General features: G+C 41.2%; 1 protein-coding gene across 1 annotated transcript in view; it reads left to right on the top strand.

Moving 5' to 3' along the window:
• Window positions 1-16,043, top strand: part of FANCD2 (FA complementation group D2) — a gene marked incomplete in the record, with an annotated part of 1,113,076 nt that overhangs the window by 419,920 nt on the left and 677,113 nt on the right. Inside the window, 1 exon segment of the mRNA XM_053689418.1 lies at window positions 11,287-11,421. Coding sequence (XP_053545393.1) covers window positions 11,287-11,421 — 135 coding nt within the window.

Here is a 16,043-nt window from a genome sequence, read left to right as displayed (position 1 = left end):
GCTATTTCCTTGACCTCTTGGTTAAAGCTTTTGATTCTTCAAGCTTATTTGGAGTCGGGTCAAGCCCCGCCTCAGAGAATTATAGCTCATTCTACTAGTTCAGTCTCCACTTCGTGGGCTTTTAAGAATGAAGCTTCAGTTGATTAGATTTGCAAAGCAGCGACTTGGTCCTCTTTGCATACATTTACTAAATTCTACCGTTTTTATGTATTTGCTTCTTCGGAAGCAGTTTTTGGTAGAAAAGTTCTTCAGGCAGCTGTTTCAGTTTGATTCTTCTGCTTTTGATTTAAGTTTTTTCTTTCAAAAATGAAAATAAACTTATTTTTTTGGGTTGTGGATTAATTTTTTTCAGCGGTATATGGCTGTTTTTATTTTATTCCCTCCCTCTCTAGTGACTCTTGAGTGGAAGACTCCACATCTTGGGTATTGATATCCCATATGTCACTAGCTCATGGACTCTTGCCAATTACATGAAAGAAAACATAATTTATGTAAGAACTTACCTGATAAATTCATTTCTTTCATATTGGCAAGAGTCCATGAGGCCCACCCTTTTTATGGTGTTTATGATTTTTTTGTATAAAGCACAATTATTTCCAAATTTCCTTTGTTGATGCTTTCTACTCCTTTCTTTATCACCCCACTGCTTGGCTATTCTTTAAACTGAATTGTGGGTATGGTGAGGTGGTGTATTTATAGGCATTTTGAGGTTTGGGAAACTTTGCCCCTCCTGGTAGGATTGTATATCCCATATGTCACTAGCTCATGGACTCTTGCCAATATGAAAGAAATGAATTTATCAGGTAAGTTCTTACATAAATTATGTTTTCTATGTCAGCGGGCTATGCTGTTTGCATTTTTTTCCCATTCCTGAAACTGCCATCTAAGGAAATTGATTTCTAAGGAATGGAATAGGCCGGGTACTTCTTTTATTCCTTCTTCAAGGTTTAAAAAATTGTATCCTTTGCCAACTGTTAGATTGGAGTTTTGGGAAAAGATCCCCAAAGTTGATGGGGCTATCTCTACTCTTGCTAAGCGTACTACTATTCCTACGGAGGTTAGTACTTCTTTTAAAGATCCTTTAGCTATGAAACTTAAATCTTATCTAAGGCTTATTTATATTCAGGTCATCTTCTTAGGCCTGCAATTTCTTTGGCTGATGTTGCAGCTGCTTCAACTTTTTGGTTGGAGACTTTAGTGCAACAAGTATCGGATTATGATTTGTCTAGCATTGTTAAATTAATTCAACATGCTAATAATTTCATTTGTGATGCCATTTTTGATATTATCAAAATCTATGTTAGATATATGTCTTTAGCTATTTTAGCTAGAAGAGCTTTATGGCTTAAATCTTGGAATGCTGATATGACTTCTAAGTCCAGATTGCTATCTCTTTCTGTCCAATGTAATACATTATTTGGTTCTCAGTTGGATTCAATAATTTCAACTGTCACTGGGTGGAAGGGAGTCTTTTTGCCTCAGGATATGAAACCTAAGGGCAAATCTAAAGCTTCTAACCGTTTTCGTTCCTTTCAACATAATAAGGAACAGAAATCTAATCCTTCCGCAAAGGAATCTGTTTCCAATTGGAAGCCTTCCTCAAATTGGAATAAATCCAAGCCAGCTGGTAGGGGGCAGATTACATTTTTTTTTAAAGATGTTTGGATCAATTCAGTCCAAAACCATTGGATTCAGAGTATTGTCTCTCAGGGGTACAGAATAGGTTTCAGAGTAAGACCGCCTGTGAGAAGATTTTTTCTCTCACGCATTCCAGCGAACCCAGGAAAGGCTCAGGCTTTCCTGAAGTGTGTTTCAGACCTGGAGTTATCAGGGGTAATCATGCCAGTTCCGTTTCAGGAACAGGGTCTGGGGTTTTATTCAAATCTATTCATTGTCCCAAAGAAAGAAAATTCATTCAGGCCAGTTCTGGATCTAAAGATTTTGAATCGATATGTAAGAGTACCAACTTTCAAAATGGTGACTATAAGGGCTATTCTGCCTTTTGTTCAGCAAGGGCATTATATGTCCACAATAGACTTACAGGATGCATATCTTCATATTCTGATTCATCTGGGTCGCTATCAGTTCCTGAGATTCTCTTTTCTAGACAAGCATTACCAATTTGTTGCTCTTCCTTTTGGGCTAGCGACAGATCCAAGAACCTTTTCAAAGGTTCTCAGTGCCCTACTCTCTGTAATCGGAGAGCGGGGTATTGCAGTGTTTTTCCTCATTTGGACTATATCTTGGTACTTGCTCAGTCTTTACGTTCTGCAAAATCTCACACGAATCAACTAGTGTGGTTTCTTCAAAGACATGGTTGGAGGATCAATTTGCCAAAAAGTTCTTTGATTCCTCAGACAAGGGTAACCTTTTTAGGTTTCCAGATAGATTCAGTGTCCATGACTTTGTCTCTTACAGACAAGAGACGTTTAAAATTGGTTGCAGCCTGTCGGAACTCTCAGTCATTCCCTTCAATAGCTATGTGCATGGAAGTTTTAAGTCTTATGACTGCAGCATCGGACGCGATCCCCTTTGCTCGTTTTCATATGAGACCTCTCCAGCTTTGTATGCTGGACCAATGGTGCAGGGATTATACAAGGATATCACAATTGTTATTCTTAAATCCCAATGTCGACTTTCTCTGACTTGGTGGTTAGATCACCATCGTATAGTTCTAGGGGCCTCTTTCGTTCATCCAACCTGGACTGTGATCACAACAGATGCGAGTCTTTCAGGATTGGGGAGCAGTTTGGGGATCTCTGACAGCACAAGGAGTTTGGAAATCTCAAGAGGCGAGATTACCAATCAATATTTTGGAACTCTGTGCGATTCTCAGGGCTCTTCAGTTTTGGCCTCTGTTGATGAGAGAACCGTTCATTTGTTTTCAGACAGACAATGGTCACAACTGTAGCATATGTCAATCATCAGGGTGGGACTCGCAGTCCTCAAGCTATGAAAGAAGTATCCCGAATACTTGTTTTGGCGGAATTCAGCTCTTGTCTAATTTCTGCGGTTCATATCCCAGGTATAGACAATTGGGAAGCTGATTATCTCAGTTGTCAGACTTTACATCCGGGAGAATGGTCTCTCCACCCAGATGTGTTTTCTCAAATTGTTCAGATGTGGGGGCTTCCAGAAATAAATCTGATGGCATCTCATCTAAACAGGAAACTTCCCAAGTACCTGTCCAGGTCCAGGGATCCTCATGCGGAATCAGTGGATACATTGACACTTCCTTGGTGTTATAAACCTGCTTATATTTTCCCGCCTCTAGTTCTTCTTCCAGGAGTGATCTCGAAAATCATCATGGAGCAATCGTTTGTGCTGCTGGTGGTTCCATCATGGCCTCACAGGTTTTGGTATGCGGATCTTGTTCGGATGTCCAGTTGCCAACCTTGGCCACTTCCCTTAACGCCAGACCTTCTATCTCAAGGCCCGTTTTTCCATCAGGATCTCAAATCATTAAATTTGAAGGTAAAGAAATTGAACGCTTAGTGCTTAGTCATAGAGGTTTCTCTGACTCAGTGATTAATACTATGTTACAGGCTCGTAAATCTGTTTCTAGTAAGATTATCGAGTTTGGAAGATTTACATTTCATGGTGTTCTTCTCATAAATTCTCTTGGCATTCTTTTAGAATTCCTAGAATTTTACAGTTTCTTCAGGATGGTTTGGATAAGGGTTTGTCTGCAAGTTCCTTGAAAGGACAAATCTCTGCTCTTTCTTTTTTATTCCACAGAAAAATTGCTAAACTTCCTGATATTCCTTGTTTTGTACAGGCTTTGGTTCGTATCAAGCCTGTCATTAAATCAATCTCTCCTCCTTGGAGTCTTAATTTGGTTTTGAAGGCTTTACACACTCCTCCATTTGAGCCTATGCATTCTTTGGACATTAAATTACTTTCTTGGAAAGTGTTGTTCCTGTTGGCCATCTCTTCTGCTAGAAGAGATTCTGAATTATCTGCTCTCTCTTGTGAATCTCCTTTTCTAATTTTTCATCAGAATAAGACAGTTTTGCGGACTTCATTTAAATTCTTACGTAAGGTTGTGAATTCTAACAACATTAATAGAGAAATTGTTGTCCCTTCTTTGTGTCCTTATCCTAAGAATTCTTTGGAGAGATCTTTACATTCTTTGGATGTGGTAAGAGCTCTGAAATATTATGTTGAAGCTACTAAAGATTTCAGGAAGACTTCTAGTCTATTTGTTATCTTTTCTGGTTCCAGGAAAGGTCAGAAGGCTTCTGCCGTTTGTCATCATGGTTAAAGCTTTTGATTCATCAAGCTTACTTAGAGTTGGGTAAAACCCCCGCCTCATAAAATTACAGCTCTTCTACTAGATAAGTTTCCACTTTTTGGGCTTTTAAGAATGAAACTTCAGTTGATCAGATTTGCAAAGCAGCAACTTTGTCTTCTTTGCATACTTTTACTAAATTCTACCATTTTGATGTATTTGCTTCTTCGGAAGCAGTTTTTGGTCGAAAAGTTCTTCAGGCAGCTGTTTGTTTTATTCTTCTGCTTCTAATTTAAGTTTTTTTCTTTTCATTTATGAGACTAAACTTCTGATTTGGGTTGTGGATTAATTTTTTTCAGCGGAATATGGCTGTTTTTATTTTTATTCCCTCCCTCTCTAGTGACTCTTGAGTGGAAGATCCACATCTTGGGTATTGATATCCCATAAGTCACTAGCTCATGTACTCTTGCCAATTACATGAAAGTAAACATAATTTATGTAAGAACTTACCAATTCATTTCTTTCATATTGGCAAGAGTCCATGAGGCCCACCCTTTTTTTTGGTGGTTATGATTTTTTTGTATAAAGCACAATTATTTCCAAATTCTTTTTACTCCTTTCTTTATCACCCCACTGCTTGGCTATTCATTAAACTGAATTGTGGGTGTGGTGAGGGGTGTATTTATAGGCATTTTGAGGTTTGGGAAACTTTGCCCTTCCTGGTAGGATTGTATATCCCATACGTCACTAGCTCATGGACTCTTGCTAATATGAAAGAAATGAATTTATCTGGTAAGTTCTTAAATAAATTATGTTTTTGTCTCTTATGGAGGGTAGTACTCTTTGACATGGGACGGGAGTTTTAAGTAATCCTGTCAGTCTCTCAGTGAGGGTTTGGATGAAGGTTAGAGTCCGGAGATGCAGGGAGAGTCTTTCTGCGAAACCATCCCAACTCATATTAACAACTCCCCAAGCAATCAGCATTGACGAATTTCGCTTTTCTGCCTGCTTACTTCTCTCAAGTCCATGGCGGAGGTGATGCTACTATCCGTCACACTTGAAGGGCCGTGTTCCTGTTCCACGAAGTTGATTTCAGTAAGATTGTTTCATTTTACTTCATGTATGTACTGTAACTCATTTGTTCCTGCGAACTTACATGAAAAATACAGGGTCTCAGTGGGATTACTTTAGTATCTTGGAATCAAGGGTTAATATGTCCTGAGGGGGATTATTGAACAGGTTTTTTTTTTAATCATGTTTGTTGTGTGATTAAATCTGCTTATGTGTAGTGTTAACTAGGCTCATGGCTTTGGAACATAACGGCTTTTGGAAGTGACGCGACCTTAGGTTGGGCGCGCTTTTTTTTGGACTGTACCTTGTTGCGTGTTTACGTTCTGGTCTCCCATTTCCGCATTTCTGACTCTGTGGCGACGGATAAATCTAGTCCACTGGTGTCTGGTTCACAGGAGCTGATGAGTGCCCCAGCCATTGTGGGTGTCACGTGCCGTTTAAATTGTTTCTTATATAGTCCATCTTTTGGTATCCTTTATCCAGTTATGGAGGATTCCGATGTTGCGATTGATGAACTTTCTGATTCTTCGGCCTGTGAAGAATGCGAATTGGCTCCGTTGACTCAGGTCACTCAGTTATGTTTTGTAGGTCGTTCGGGTGCGCCTTGTTCCACGGACTCGGGGATTCAATGGACTGCTGAGCTATCTGCCTCGGTTGGCCCGGTCCTCAGAGAGGCGAGTTCCCTACTGCTCTCTACTACTACACGTGCGGATAACCCAGGTTATGTTTATATCTCCTCGGAGGGGGGATTGTAACACTTTTTCGCTTTCACATACTTTTGGCGATAGCTCGTCTACAAAGTCCAGATGTTTATTTGCGATTGTTCTTGTGTCCTATTGTCCCAGGTCTCCCGGCCATGGGAGGACATGTGCAGTTCCCTGAGGGTGTAACTGTTTCTCAGTGTTGTGCCTTTCGTTATAGGCTGGCTTGCCTTCGTGTTCTACTTAGACACGTTTTTGAGTTGTTTGGGGAACCTATCCTTCTCTGCTACGGGACTCCTCAGTCGTCGTCTTCGAATGGCTCACCTCATTAGACGTGAGGGGATGATTTAATCTCCTTTTAGTCTTATCTAGACTTCCCAGTTTTGTGGTAGAAGAGGGTATTTCTCTTCTTCTTAGGCGTTAACCTTCGGGTTTCCTTTCATTTAATTTTATTCGGCTAGGATGAATTTATTTTTCTCTTGTAAAGGTGTATCAAGTCCACGGTTCATCCATTACTTGTGGGATATTCTCCTTCCCAACAGGAAGTTGCAAGAGGACACCCACAGCAGAGCTGTCTATATAGCTCCTCCCCTAACTATAGTGACTATAGTTGACTATAGTGACGACAGATGCCAGCCTTCTGGGCTGGGGCACAGTCTGGAACTCCCTGAAGGCTCAGGGTTCATGGACTCAGGAGGAAGCCCTCCTTCCGATAAACATTCTGGAACTAAGAGCGATATTCAATTCTCTTCAGGCTTGGCCTCCGCTAGCTGCGGTCAGGTTCATCAGATTTCAGTCGGACAACCTCACGACTGTAGCCTATATCAACCATCAGAGGGGAACAAGGAGTCCCCTGGCAATGTTGGAGGTTTCAAAGATAATTCTATGGGCAGAGGTTCACTCTTGCCATCTCTCAGCTATCCATATCCCAGGAGTAGAGAACTGGGAGGCGGATTTTCTAAGTCGGCAGACTTTTCATCCGGGTGAGTGGGAGCTCCATCCGGAGGTATTTGCCCAGCTGATTCAACTATGGGGCAAACCAGAACTGGATCTGATGGCGTCTCATCAGAACGCCAAGCTTCCTTGTTACGGGTCCAGGTCAAGGGATCCCCAGGCAGCGCTGATAGATGCTCTAGCAGCGCCCTGGTCCTTCAGCCTGGCTTATGTGTTTCCACCATTTCCTCTGCTCGCCAATAATCAAGCAGGAGAGAGCTTCGGTGATTTTGATAGCTCCTACGTGGCCAGGCAGGACTTGGTATGCAGATCTGGTGGACATGTCATCCTTTCCACCTTGGACTCTGCCGCTGAGGCAGGACCTTCTACTTCAAGGTCACTTCAAACATCCAAATCTAATTTCTCTGCGTCTGACTTCTTGGAGATTGAACGCTTGATTTTATCAAAGCGTGGTTTTTCCGAGTCGGTCATTGATACCTTAATTCAGGCTCGAAAGCCTGTCACCAGGAAAATCTATCATAAGATATGGTGTAAATATCTTCATTGGTGTGAATCCAAGGGTTACTCATGGAGTAAGGTCAGGATTCCTAGGATTTAATCTTTTCTCCAAGAAGGATTGGAAAAGGGATTATCAGCTAGTTCCTTAAAGGGACAGATTTCTGCTCTGTCTATTCTTTTGCACAAACGTCTGGCTGAGGTTCCAGACGTTCAGGCGCTTTGTCAGGCTTTAGTTAGAATCAAGCCTGTGTTTAAACCTGTCGCTCCGCCATGGAGTTTAAATTTAGTTCTTAAAGTTCTTCAAGGGGTTCCGTTTGAACCTTTGCATTCCATAGATATTAAACTTTTATCTTGAAAAGTTCTGTTTTTAGTAGCTATCTCCTCGGCTTGAAGAGTTTTGGAGTTATCTGCTTTACAGTGTGATTCCCCTTATCTGATTTTCCATGCAGATAAGGTAGTTTTACGTACCAAATCTGGGTTTCTTCCTAAAGTGGTATCTAATAAGAATATCAATCAGGAGATTGTTGTTCCTTCACTATGTCCTAATCCTTCTTCAAAGAAGGAATGTCTATTACACAATCTTGATGTGGTTCGTGCTTTAAAGTTTTATTTACAAGCTACGAAGGATTTTCGTCAAACATCTGCTTTGTTTGTTGTCTACTCTGGACAGAGGAGAGGCCAAAAGGCTTCGGCAAATTCTCTTTCTTTTTGGCTGAGAAGCTTAATCCGCTTAGCTTATGGGACTGCTGGCCAGCAGCCTCCTGAAAGAATTACAGCTCATTCTACTAGAGCAGTAGCTTCCACATGGGCTTTTAAACATGAGGCCTCTGTTGAACAGATTTGTAAGGCAGCGACTTGGTCTTCGCTTCGTACCTTTTCTAAATTCTACAAATTCGATACTTTTGCTTCCTCGGAGGCTATTTTTGGGAGAAAGGTCTTACAGGCAGTGGTGCCTTCCGTTTAAGTTCCTGCCTTGTCCCTCCCTTCATCCGTGTCCTAAAGCTTTGGTATTGGTATCCCACAAGTAATGGATGAACCCGTGGACTGGATACACCTTTACAAGAGAAAACAAAATTTATGCTTACCTGATAAATTTATTTCTCTTGTGGTGTATCCAGTCCACGGCCCGCCCTGTCATTTTAAGGCATGTGTTTTTTATTTTTAAACTACAGTCACCACTGCACCCTATAGTTTCTCCTTTTTTCTTGCTTGTCTTCGGTCGAATGACTGGGGGTGGCAGTTAGGGGAGGAGCTATATAGACAGCTCTGCTGTGGGTGTCCTCTTGCAACTTCCTGTTGGGAAGGAGAATATCCCACGAGTAATGGATGAACCCGTGGACTGGATACACCACAAGAGAAATAAATTTATCAGGTAAGCATAAATTTTGTTTTACTTTGTTTCCTTCGGGAACTTACTCTGGGATCGATACTCACTGTTTACTTCTGTGAAAGTTTGTTAGGGACACGTTCGTCCCATGTGTGTTCCTTCCTCCCTCTATGCGGGCTGTCTTATGCAGCTTGACAGTTATGACCATGTTTGCAGGCTGGTCCCACTTGGGTTCAGATCTTCTGCCTCGCGGCTTATTCAGACACGTGGCGCCTGCTCTACCTGGCTGGTCAGGTTGAGGCGCCGGATGCTCACAATATTATTTGTGTTTCTTGTTATGTTTACAAGTTTAAGCTATGCTTTCTTGAGTGGACTTGAGGGTCCGTGCGGCTTACGGTATTGTTTCAGTCCTTAATAGCCGTCTATCTGGTGACTGGGTCAGTGAATTTACACTGCGTCACTCTGTTGCTTCCGATATCCTCGGGATCTAGAGTTTTCCTTCCAACGTGGTGGGAGGGTAGAGGTTTTGGTGCCTTTTTTCTGCTGGTCTGGACGGTTTTGTCTTTCAGAGGCTTTGGAAATGGGCCTTCTTGGGCCTTGTTCCTTTAGTGGTTCTCTTTCAATTGAGACCTTTTTGGACTATGTCCGTTTCTCCTTGTGGATCGGGTCACCTTCTGGGGACCTGGATTTCCCTTTGGGAGTTGGTTGTTCCCTTTTAGGGTCAATAAACAGTGTTGTGTCTCTGGGCTCCGTTTTAAGGGGTCACATCCCGCAGTTGGGTCTGCTCTGTATCTCCTTTTTGGGTAATTGAGGTCCTTGTGGCTTTTCCACTCATATGGTTCAGGTATTGCTGTCCATTGTTGCATCTCTACCCATGTTCTGGTCCTCTGAATTCGTATCTGAGGTGCTGTGGAGACTTGCTGTACTCTGTTCGGGTGACTTGATCTCACTGTTCCCCTTGTTCTTGGAGTTTGTGGTGGATTCCTGCTAGAATTTAGAGTCTTGATGTGAGGCTTTAGCTCTTTGGAGTGGGCTCTTGCAAGGGGGGTGGTCTCTTCCCTTTGGGTCATGACTGGAAAGAGATTCTTGCTCTTGTTATCCGGACTAATCTGGATTTTCCCCTGTGGGTCTGTTTTCTATATCAGACGGGGTATTTAAGTTCCTGGCATGTTGTTTTTTATCAACATTTTGTGGGTCTCGGGCCTTTATGTCCCGGTTCTTCCGATTGTCGATTGTTCACTCTGCGTTTTCTCTGTTGGATTCCGCTGGGGGTTGTTCCGGACATTTATGATCCTAGGGCTGGTCCGAGGTGCTCCAGTTTCCAGGGTACTTGGGCTTTGCCTTTGTTCTGGCTGTTCTGTTTTACAGCTTTGCCAGCTTTGCTGAGAGCTGGTACTCTTTGGGGCTTGTCTTGTGCTGGACGACATGGTTCCCTTGGAAAAGCCATCTGATGTAACCTGTTGGTGGGCTTTGCTGCCTAGCAAGCGGAAGGTTTGCAGTTGTACAGCTGTAGCTATTACGTCTTGAGTGGTGTTCGCAAGCTGTTTTTGTTAAGGGGTTCTTTCCGTGTTCGTCAGTGGCGTGGCCTCGAGTTTTCTGGTTCGGCCTACGACTTCCTGTCTTTTGGGCAGGTGTTTATCGATGCCTTCTTCTCAGGAGGCTAGTTGTTCTCCTTTCAGACAGATAATACAATTTAAAAAAAAATCCAATTTACTTCTATTATCTAATTTGCTTCATTCTTTAGATATCCTTTGTTAAAGAAATAGCAATGCACACGGGCGAGCCAATCACAGGAGGCATCTATGTGCAGCCACCAATCAGAAGCTACTGAGCCTATCTAGATATGCTTTTCAGGAACGAATATCAAGAGATTGAAGCAAATTACATAATAGAAGTAAATTAGAAAGTTGTTTAAAATGGTATTCTCTATCTGAATCATGAAAGAAAATTTTTTGGTTTTAATGTCCCTTTAAAAGCTTTGCTGTGGTGCTCTTTGCCTCCTCCTGCTGGCTAGGAGTGATATTCCCATCAGTAATTGATGATGATCCGTGGACTCACCGCGTCAAGAAAGAAATACATTTATCAGGTAAGCATAAATTTTGTTTTCATTAGCGTTTTCATGTGTTTTGTTATGCAGACTAGCAAGAGATAATGGTTTACTTCAGTCTCAAAAAACGCTAAATTTTACAACATTATTTTGGATTTACCTCACCACTAAAAGTATAGGGTGCGCTAATAAATTTTTTGATTTTGTTAAGAAGCTTTGGTTAAAATATTTAACTGTAATAGCAGAATGTGCATAATTCTTTTTGTGAGACCGAGCACAAGATAAAACACCCTGCGTTAATGATACGGCGCCACTTGTAACACTTGCCCTATATCTTAAGTTAAAGAACTGTGAGTTTATAAAGTCGAGTCTAATATGCAGTATCACTAAGTCAGGATAATATGGAAACTCAATTGATTTGGATTTCTTTGGATTTTTAATCTATATGTCTTTACAGGTCATGAGGGATTATTTTCCCTCCATCTTGTCTTTAGCCCAGATGCTTCTGAGATCACCAGAGCCTATTGTTGTCTCGTTTGGCAGTCTAATGTACAAACGTGCGTTTTCTGCCTTTGACTCTTACTGCCAGCAGGTAACTGGACTGTAGTTATGAGTTCTAAAGGGGAAGGAGGGAAATGTCTGTTAAATTGTTAGCATGTCTCTGTAAAACATTTCTAAACCCTTACTTTTTAGTATTAGCTAAGCATACCTTCTCTATTCCTGCCTTGTATTTCTATTTGTTCTATTTAGTCCCCACTTTAGTTTCTAATACTTTGTATTAATATTAAATCAATATAAATCCTTTATGACTTTGAAGTAATTTAAACACCATTATTTTGATGTTAAAAGAACACTAAAGTCAAAATCAAGCTTTACTGATTCAGATAAAGCAGCAATTTTAAACAAGTTTCCAATTCACTTCCATTATCTAAATTTGCACATTCTTTTTATATACACACTTTCCGAGGCACCAGCTCCTACTGAGCATGTGCAGGAGTTTACAGACTATACATATATGCATTTTGTCATTGGCTGATGGCTGTCACATGATGCTGGGGGAAGGAAATGAAACTAACTTTGAAATTTGTCAAAAAAAATCTACTAATGTTAAACATAAACTGTTTTTGCATTGTCTTTTTATTATGCATTTGTTAACTTTGCATTTCTATTGTGTTTAATGGTCTTCTAATGAATAGCTGTAAGGCTTTGAGAACCTGCCTATGAAGTAATGGTCTAAACTTCATGGGGTTTTTCCAGTGAGGAGTAAAAAAGAATATGTTGGAGTACATACATTGGAATTCAGAATAGCCAGAAAGAAATTGCAACACTGTGAACTTCACCATATTGTATTAAATGAGATACAAGATTTTTTCTTAAGTTTTTCATGGTTAAAGGGACTTGATTTTTTTACTGTTTGAAAAGCTAGATAAAGCCTTTTCTACCCATTCCCCAGCTTTGCACCACCAACATTGTTATATTAATATACTTTACAACCTCTTTTGCCAGTTTTCCAAGCCTCTGCAGGCCGCCCCTTATCTCAGTGCTTTTTAAATCTTTTACAACAGCTAGACAGTGCTAGTTCGTGTGTGCCATATAAATAACATTCGCCTAGATTTAGAGTTCTGTGTTAGCCGTCAAAAGCAGCGTTAAGGGGTCCTAACGCTGCTTTTGGCCGCCCGCTGGTATTTAGAATCAGGCAGGAAAGGGTCTAACGCTCACTTTCAAGCCGCAACTTTTCCATACCGCAGATCCCCTTAAGCCAATTGCGTATTCTATCTTTTCAATGGGATCTTCCTAACGCTGGTATTTAGAGTCTTGGCTGAAGTGAGCGGTACACCCTCTACCGACAAGACTCCTACCGCCCATGGAAAGGCTGTAGCTAAGAGCTTTATGGGCTAACGCCGGTATGTAAAGCTCTTAACTAAAGTGCTCTAAAGTACACTAACACCCATAAACTACCTATGTACCCCTAAACCGAGGTCCTCCCACATCGCCACCACTATAATAACATTTTTTAACCCCTAATCTGCCGACCGCACATCGCCGCCACCTACATTATCCCTATGAACCCCTAATCTGCTGCCCCTAACATCGCCGTCAGCTACATAATATTTATTAACCCCTAATATGCGCCCCCACAACGTCGCTGCCACCACACTTCAAGTATTAACCCCTAATCTGCTGACCGGACCTCGCCGCTACTATAATAAATATATTAACCCCTAAAGCTAAGTCTAACCCTAACACCCCCCTAAATTAAATATAATTTTAATCTAACAAAATAAATTAACTCCTATTAACTAAAGTATTCCTATTTAAAACTAAATACTTACCTGTAATAAACCCTAATATAGCTACAATATAACGAATAATTATATTGTAGCTATTTTAGGATTTATATTTATTTTACAGGCAACTTTGTATTTATTTTAACTAGGTACAATAGCTATTAAATAGTTATTTACTATTTAATAGCTACCTAGTTAAAATAATTACAAAATTACCTGTAAAATAAATCCTAACCTAAGTTACAATTAAACCTAACACTACACTATCAATAAATAAATAAATTAAATAAATTACCTACAATTACATACAAAAAAAACAAAACACTAAATTACAAAAAATAAAAAAAGATTACAAGAATATTAGGCTAATTACACCTACTCTAAGCCCCCTAATAAAATAAAAAAGCCCCCCAAAATAATAAAGGTCCCTACCCTATTCTAAATTAAAAAGTAATCGGCTCTTTTACCAGCCCTTAAAAGGGCTTTTTGCGGGGCATGCCCCAAAGTAATCATCTCTTTTGCCTGTAAAAAAAAATTAAACCCCCCCCCCCCCACATTAAAACCCACCACCCACATACCCCTACTCTAACCCAAACCCCCCTTAAATAAACCTAACACTACCCCCCTGAAGATCTCCCTACCTTGAGTCATCTTCACCAGCCGGGCCGAAGTCTTCATCCGATGGGGCAGAAGAGGACATCCAGACCGGCAGAAGTCTTCATCCTATCCGGGCAGAAGAGGACATCCAGACCGGCAGACATCTTCATCCTATCCGGGCAGAAGAGGACATCCAGACCGGCAGACATCTTCATCCAAGCGGCATCTTCTATCTTCATCCATCCGGAGCTGAGCGGAGCCATCTTCTTTCCAGCCGACGCGGATCCATCCTCTTCAACCGACGCCTACGCGCCGAATGAAGGTTCCTTTAAATGACGTCATCCAAGATGGCGTCCCTCGAATTCCGATTGGCTGATAGGATGCTATCAGCCAATCGGAATTAAGGTAGGAAAAATCTGATTGAATCAGCCAATCAGATTCAAGTTCAATCCGATTGGCTGATCCAATCAGATTGAGCTTGCATTCTATTGGCTGTTCCGATCAGCCAATAGAATGCAAGCTCAATCTGATTGAGGCGGGAGTGAGGCGGTTTAGGGGTTAATACATTTATTATAGTGGCGACGAGGTCCGGTCGGCAAATTAGGGGTTAATAAGTGTAGGTAAGGTAGCGGCGATGTTGGGGGGGGGGGCAGATTAGGGGTTAATAAATATAATATAGGGGTCGGCGGTGTTAGGGGCAGCAGATTAGGGGTTCATAGGGATAATGTAGGTTGCGGCGGTGTCCGGAGCGGCAGATTAGGGGTTAATTGTGTAATGCAGGTGTCAGCGATAGCGGGGGCGGCAGATTAGGGGTTAATAAATGTAAGGTTAGGGGTGTTTAGACTCTGGGTTCATGTTAGGGTGTTAGGTGTAGGCTTAGAAAGTGTTTCCCCATAGGAAACAATGGGGCGTTGGGAGCTTAACGCTGCTTTTTTGCAGGTGTTAGGTTTTTTTTTCATCCCAAACTGCCCCATTGTTTCCTATGGAGGAATCGTGCAAGAGCACGTTTTGACAGCTTACCGCTACCGTAAGCAACGCTGGTATTGAGGGTTGAAGTGGCGGTAAATTCGGCTCAACGCACCCTTTTTGGAGCCTAACGCAGCCACTCAGACAACTCTAAATACCAGCGTTGTTTGGAAGCAGCGGTAGGAAAAAAAGCTGCGTTAGCTACGCAGGTCTTTACCGACAAAACTCTAGGCCATAGTGCTCACTCCCTTGGAGAATAATGGTTATGCAAGAACCAGCAGTGATTGGCTAAAATACAAGATTGTTAAAAGCACTGAGATAGGGGAAAGTCTGCAGAGGCTTAGATACAAGTAATCATAGATGTAAAAAGTATATTAATATAACTGAGATAAGGGGCAGTCTGCAGAAGCTTAGATACAGGGTAATCACAGGGGTAAAAAGTATATTAATATAACTGAGATAAGGAGCAGTCTGCAGAGGCTTAGATACAAGGTAATCACAGAGGTAAAAAGTATATTAATATAACTGAGATAAGGGGCAGTCTGCAGAGGCTTAGATACAAGGTAATCACAGAGGTAAAACCTATATTAATATAACTGTGATTAACTTTTATCTAAGCCTCTGCAGACTGCTCCTTTTCTCAGTTATAATAATATACATTTTACCTCTGTGATTACCTTGTATCTAAGCCTCTGCAGACTGCTCCTTATCTCAGGTATATTAATATACTTTCTTTCATGTAATTAGCAAGAGTCCATGAGCTAGTGACGTATGGGATATACATTCCTACCAGGAGGGGCAAAGTTTCCCAAACCTCAAAATGCCTATAAATACACCCCTCACCACACCCACAATTCAGTTTTACAAACTTTGCCTCCGATGGAGGTGGTGAAGTAAGTTTGTGCTAGATTCTACGTTGATATGCGCTCCGCAGCAAGTTGGAGCCCGATTTTCCTCTCAGCGTGCAGTGAATGTCAGAGGGATGTGAGGAGAGTATTGCCTATTTGAATGCAGTGATCTCCTTCTACGGGGTCTATTTCATAGGTTCTCTGTTATCGGTCGTAGAGATTCATCTCTTACCTCCCTTTTCAGATCGACGATATACTCTTATATATACCATTACCTCAGCTGATTCTCGTTTCAGTACTGGTTTGGCTTTCTACAAACATGTAGATGAGTGTCCTGGGGTAAGTAAATCTTATTTTCTGTGACACTCCAAGCTATGGTTGGGCACTTTATTTATAAAGTTCTAAATATATGTATTCAAACATTTATTTGCCTTGACTCAGAATGTTCAACTTTCCTTATTTTCAGACAGTCAGTTTCATATTTGGGATAATGCATTTGATTTAATCATTTTTTC

Source organism: Bombina bombina, chromosome 7, assembly GCF_027579735.1.
Source record: "Bombina bombina isolate aBomBom1 chromosome 7, aBomBom1.pri, whole genome shotgun sequence".
Classification (NCBI taxonomy): domain Eukaryota; kingdom Metazoa; phylum Chordata; class Amphibia; order Anura; family Bombinatoridae; genus Bombina; species Bombina bombina.
This window is presented reverse-complemented; position numbering and strand designations above follow the sequence as displayed.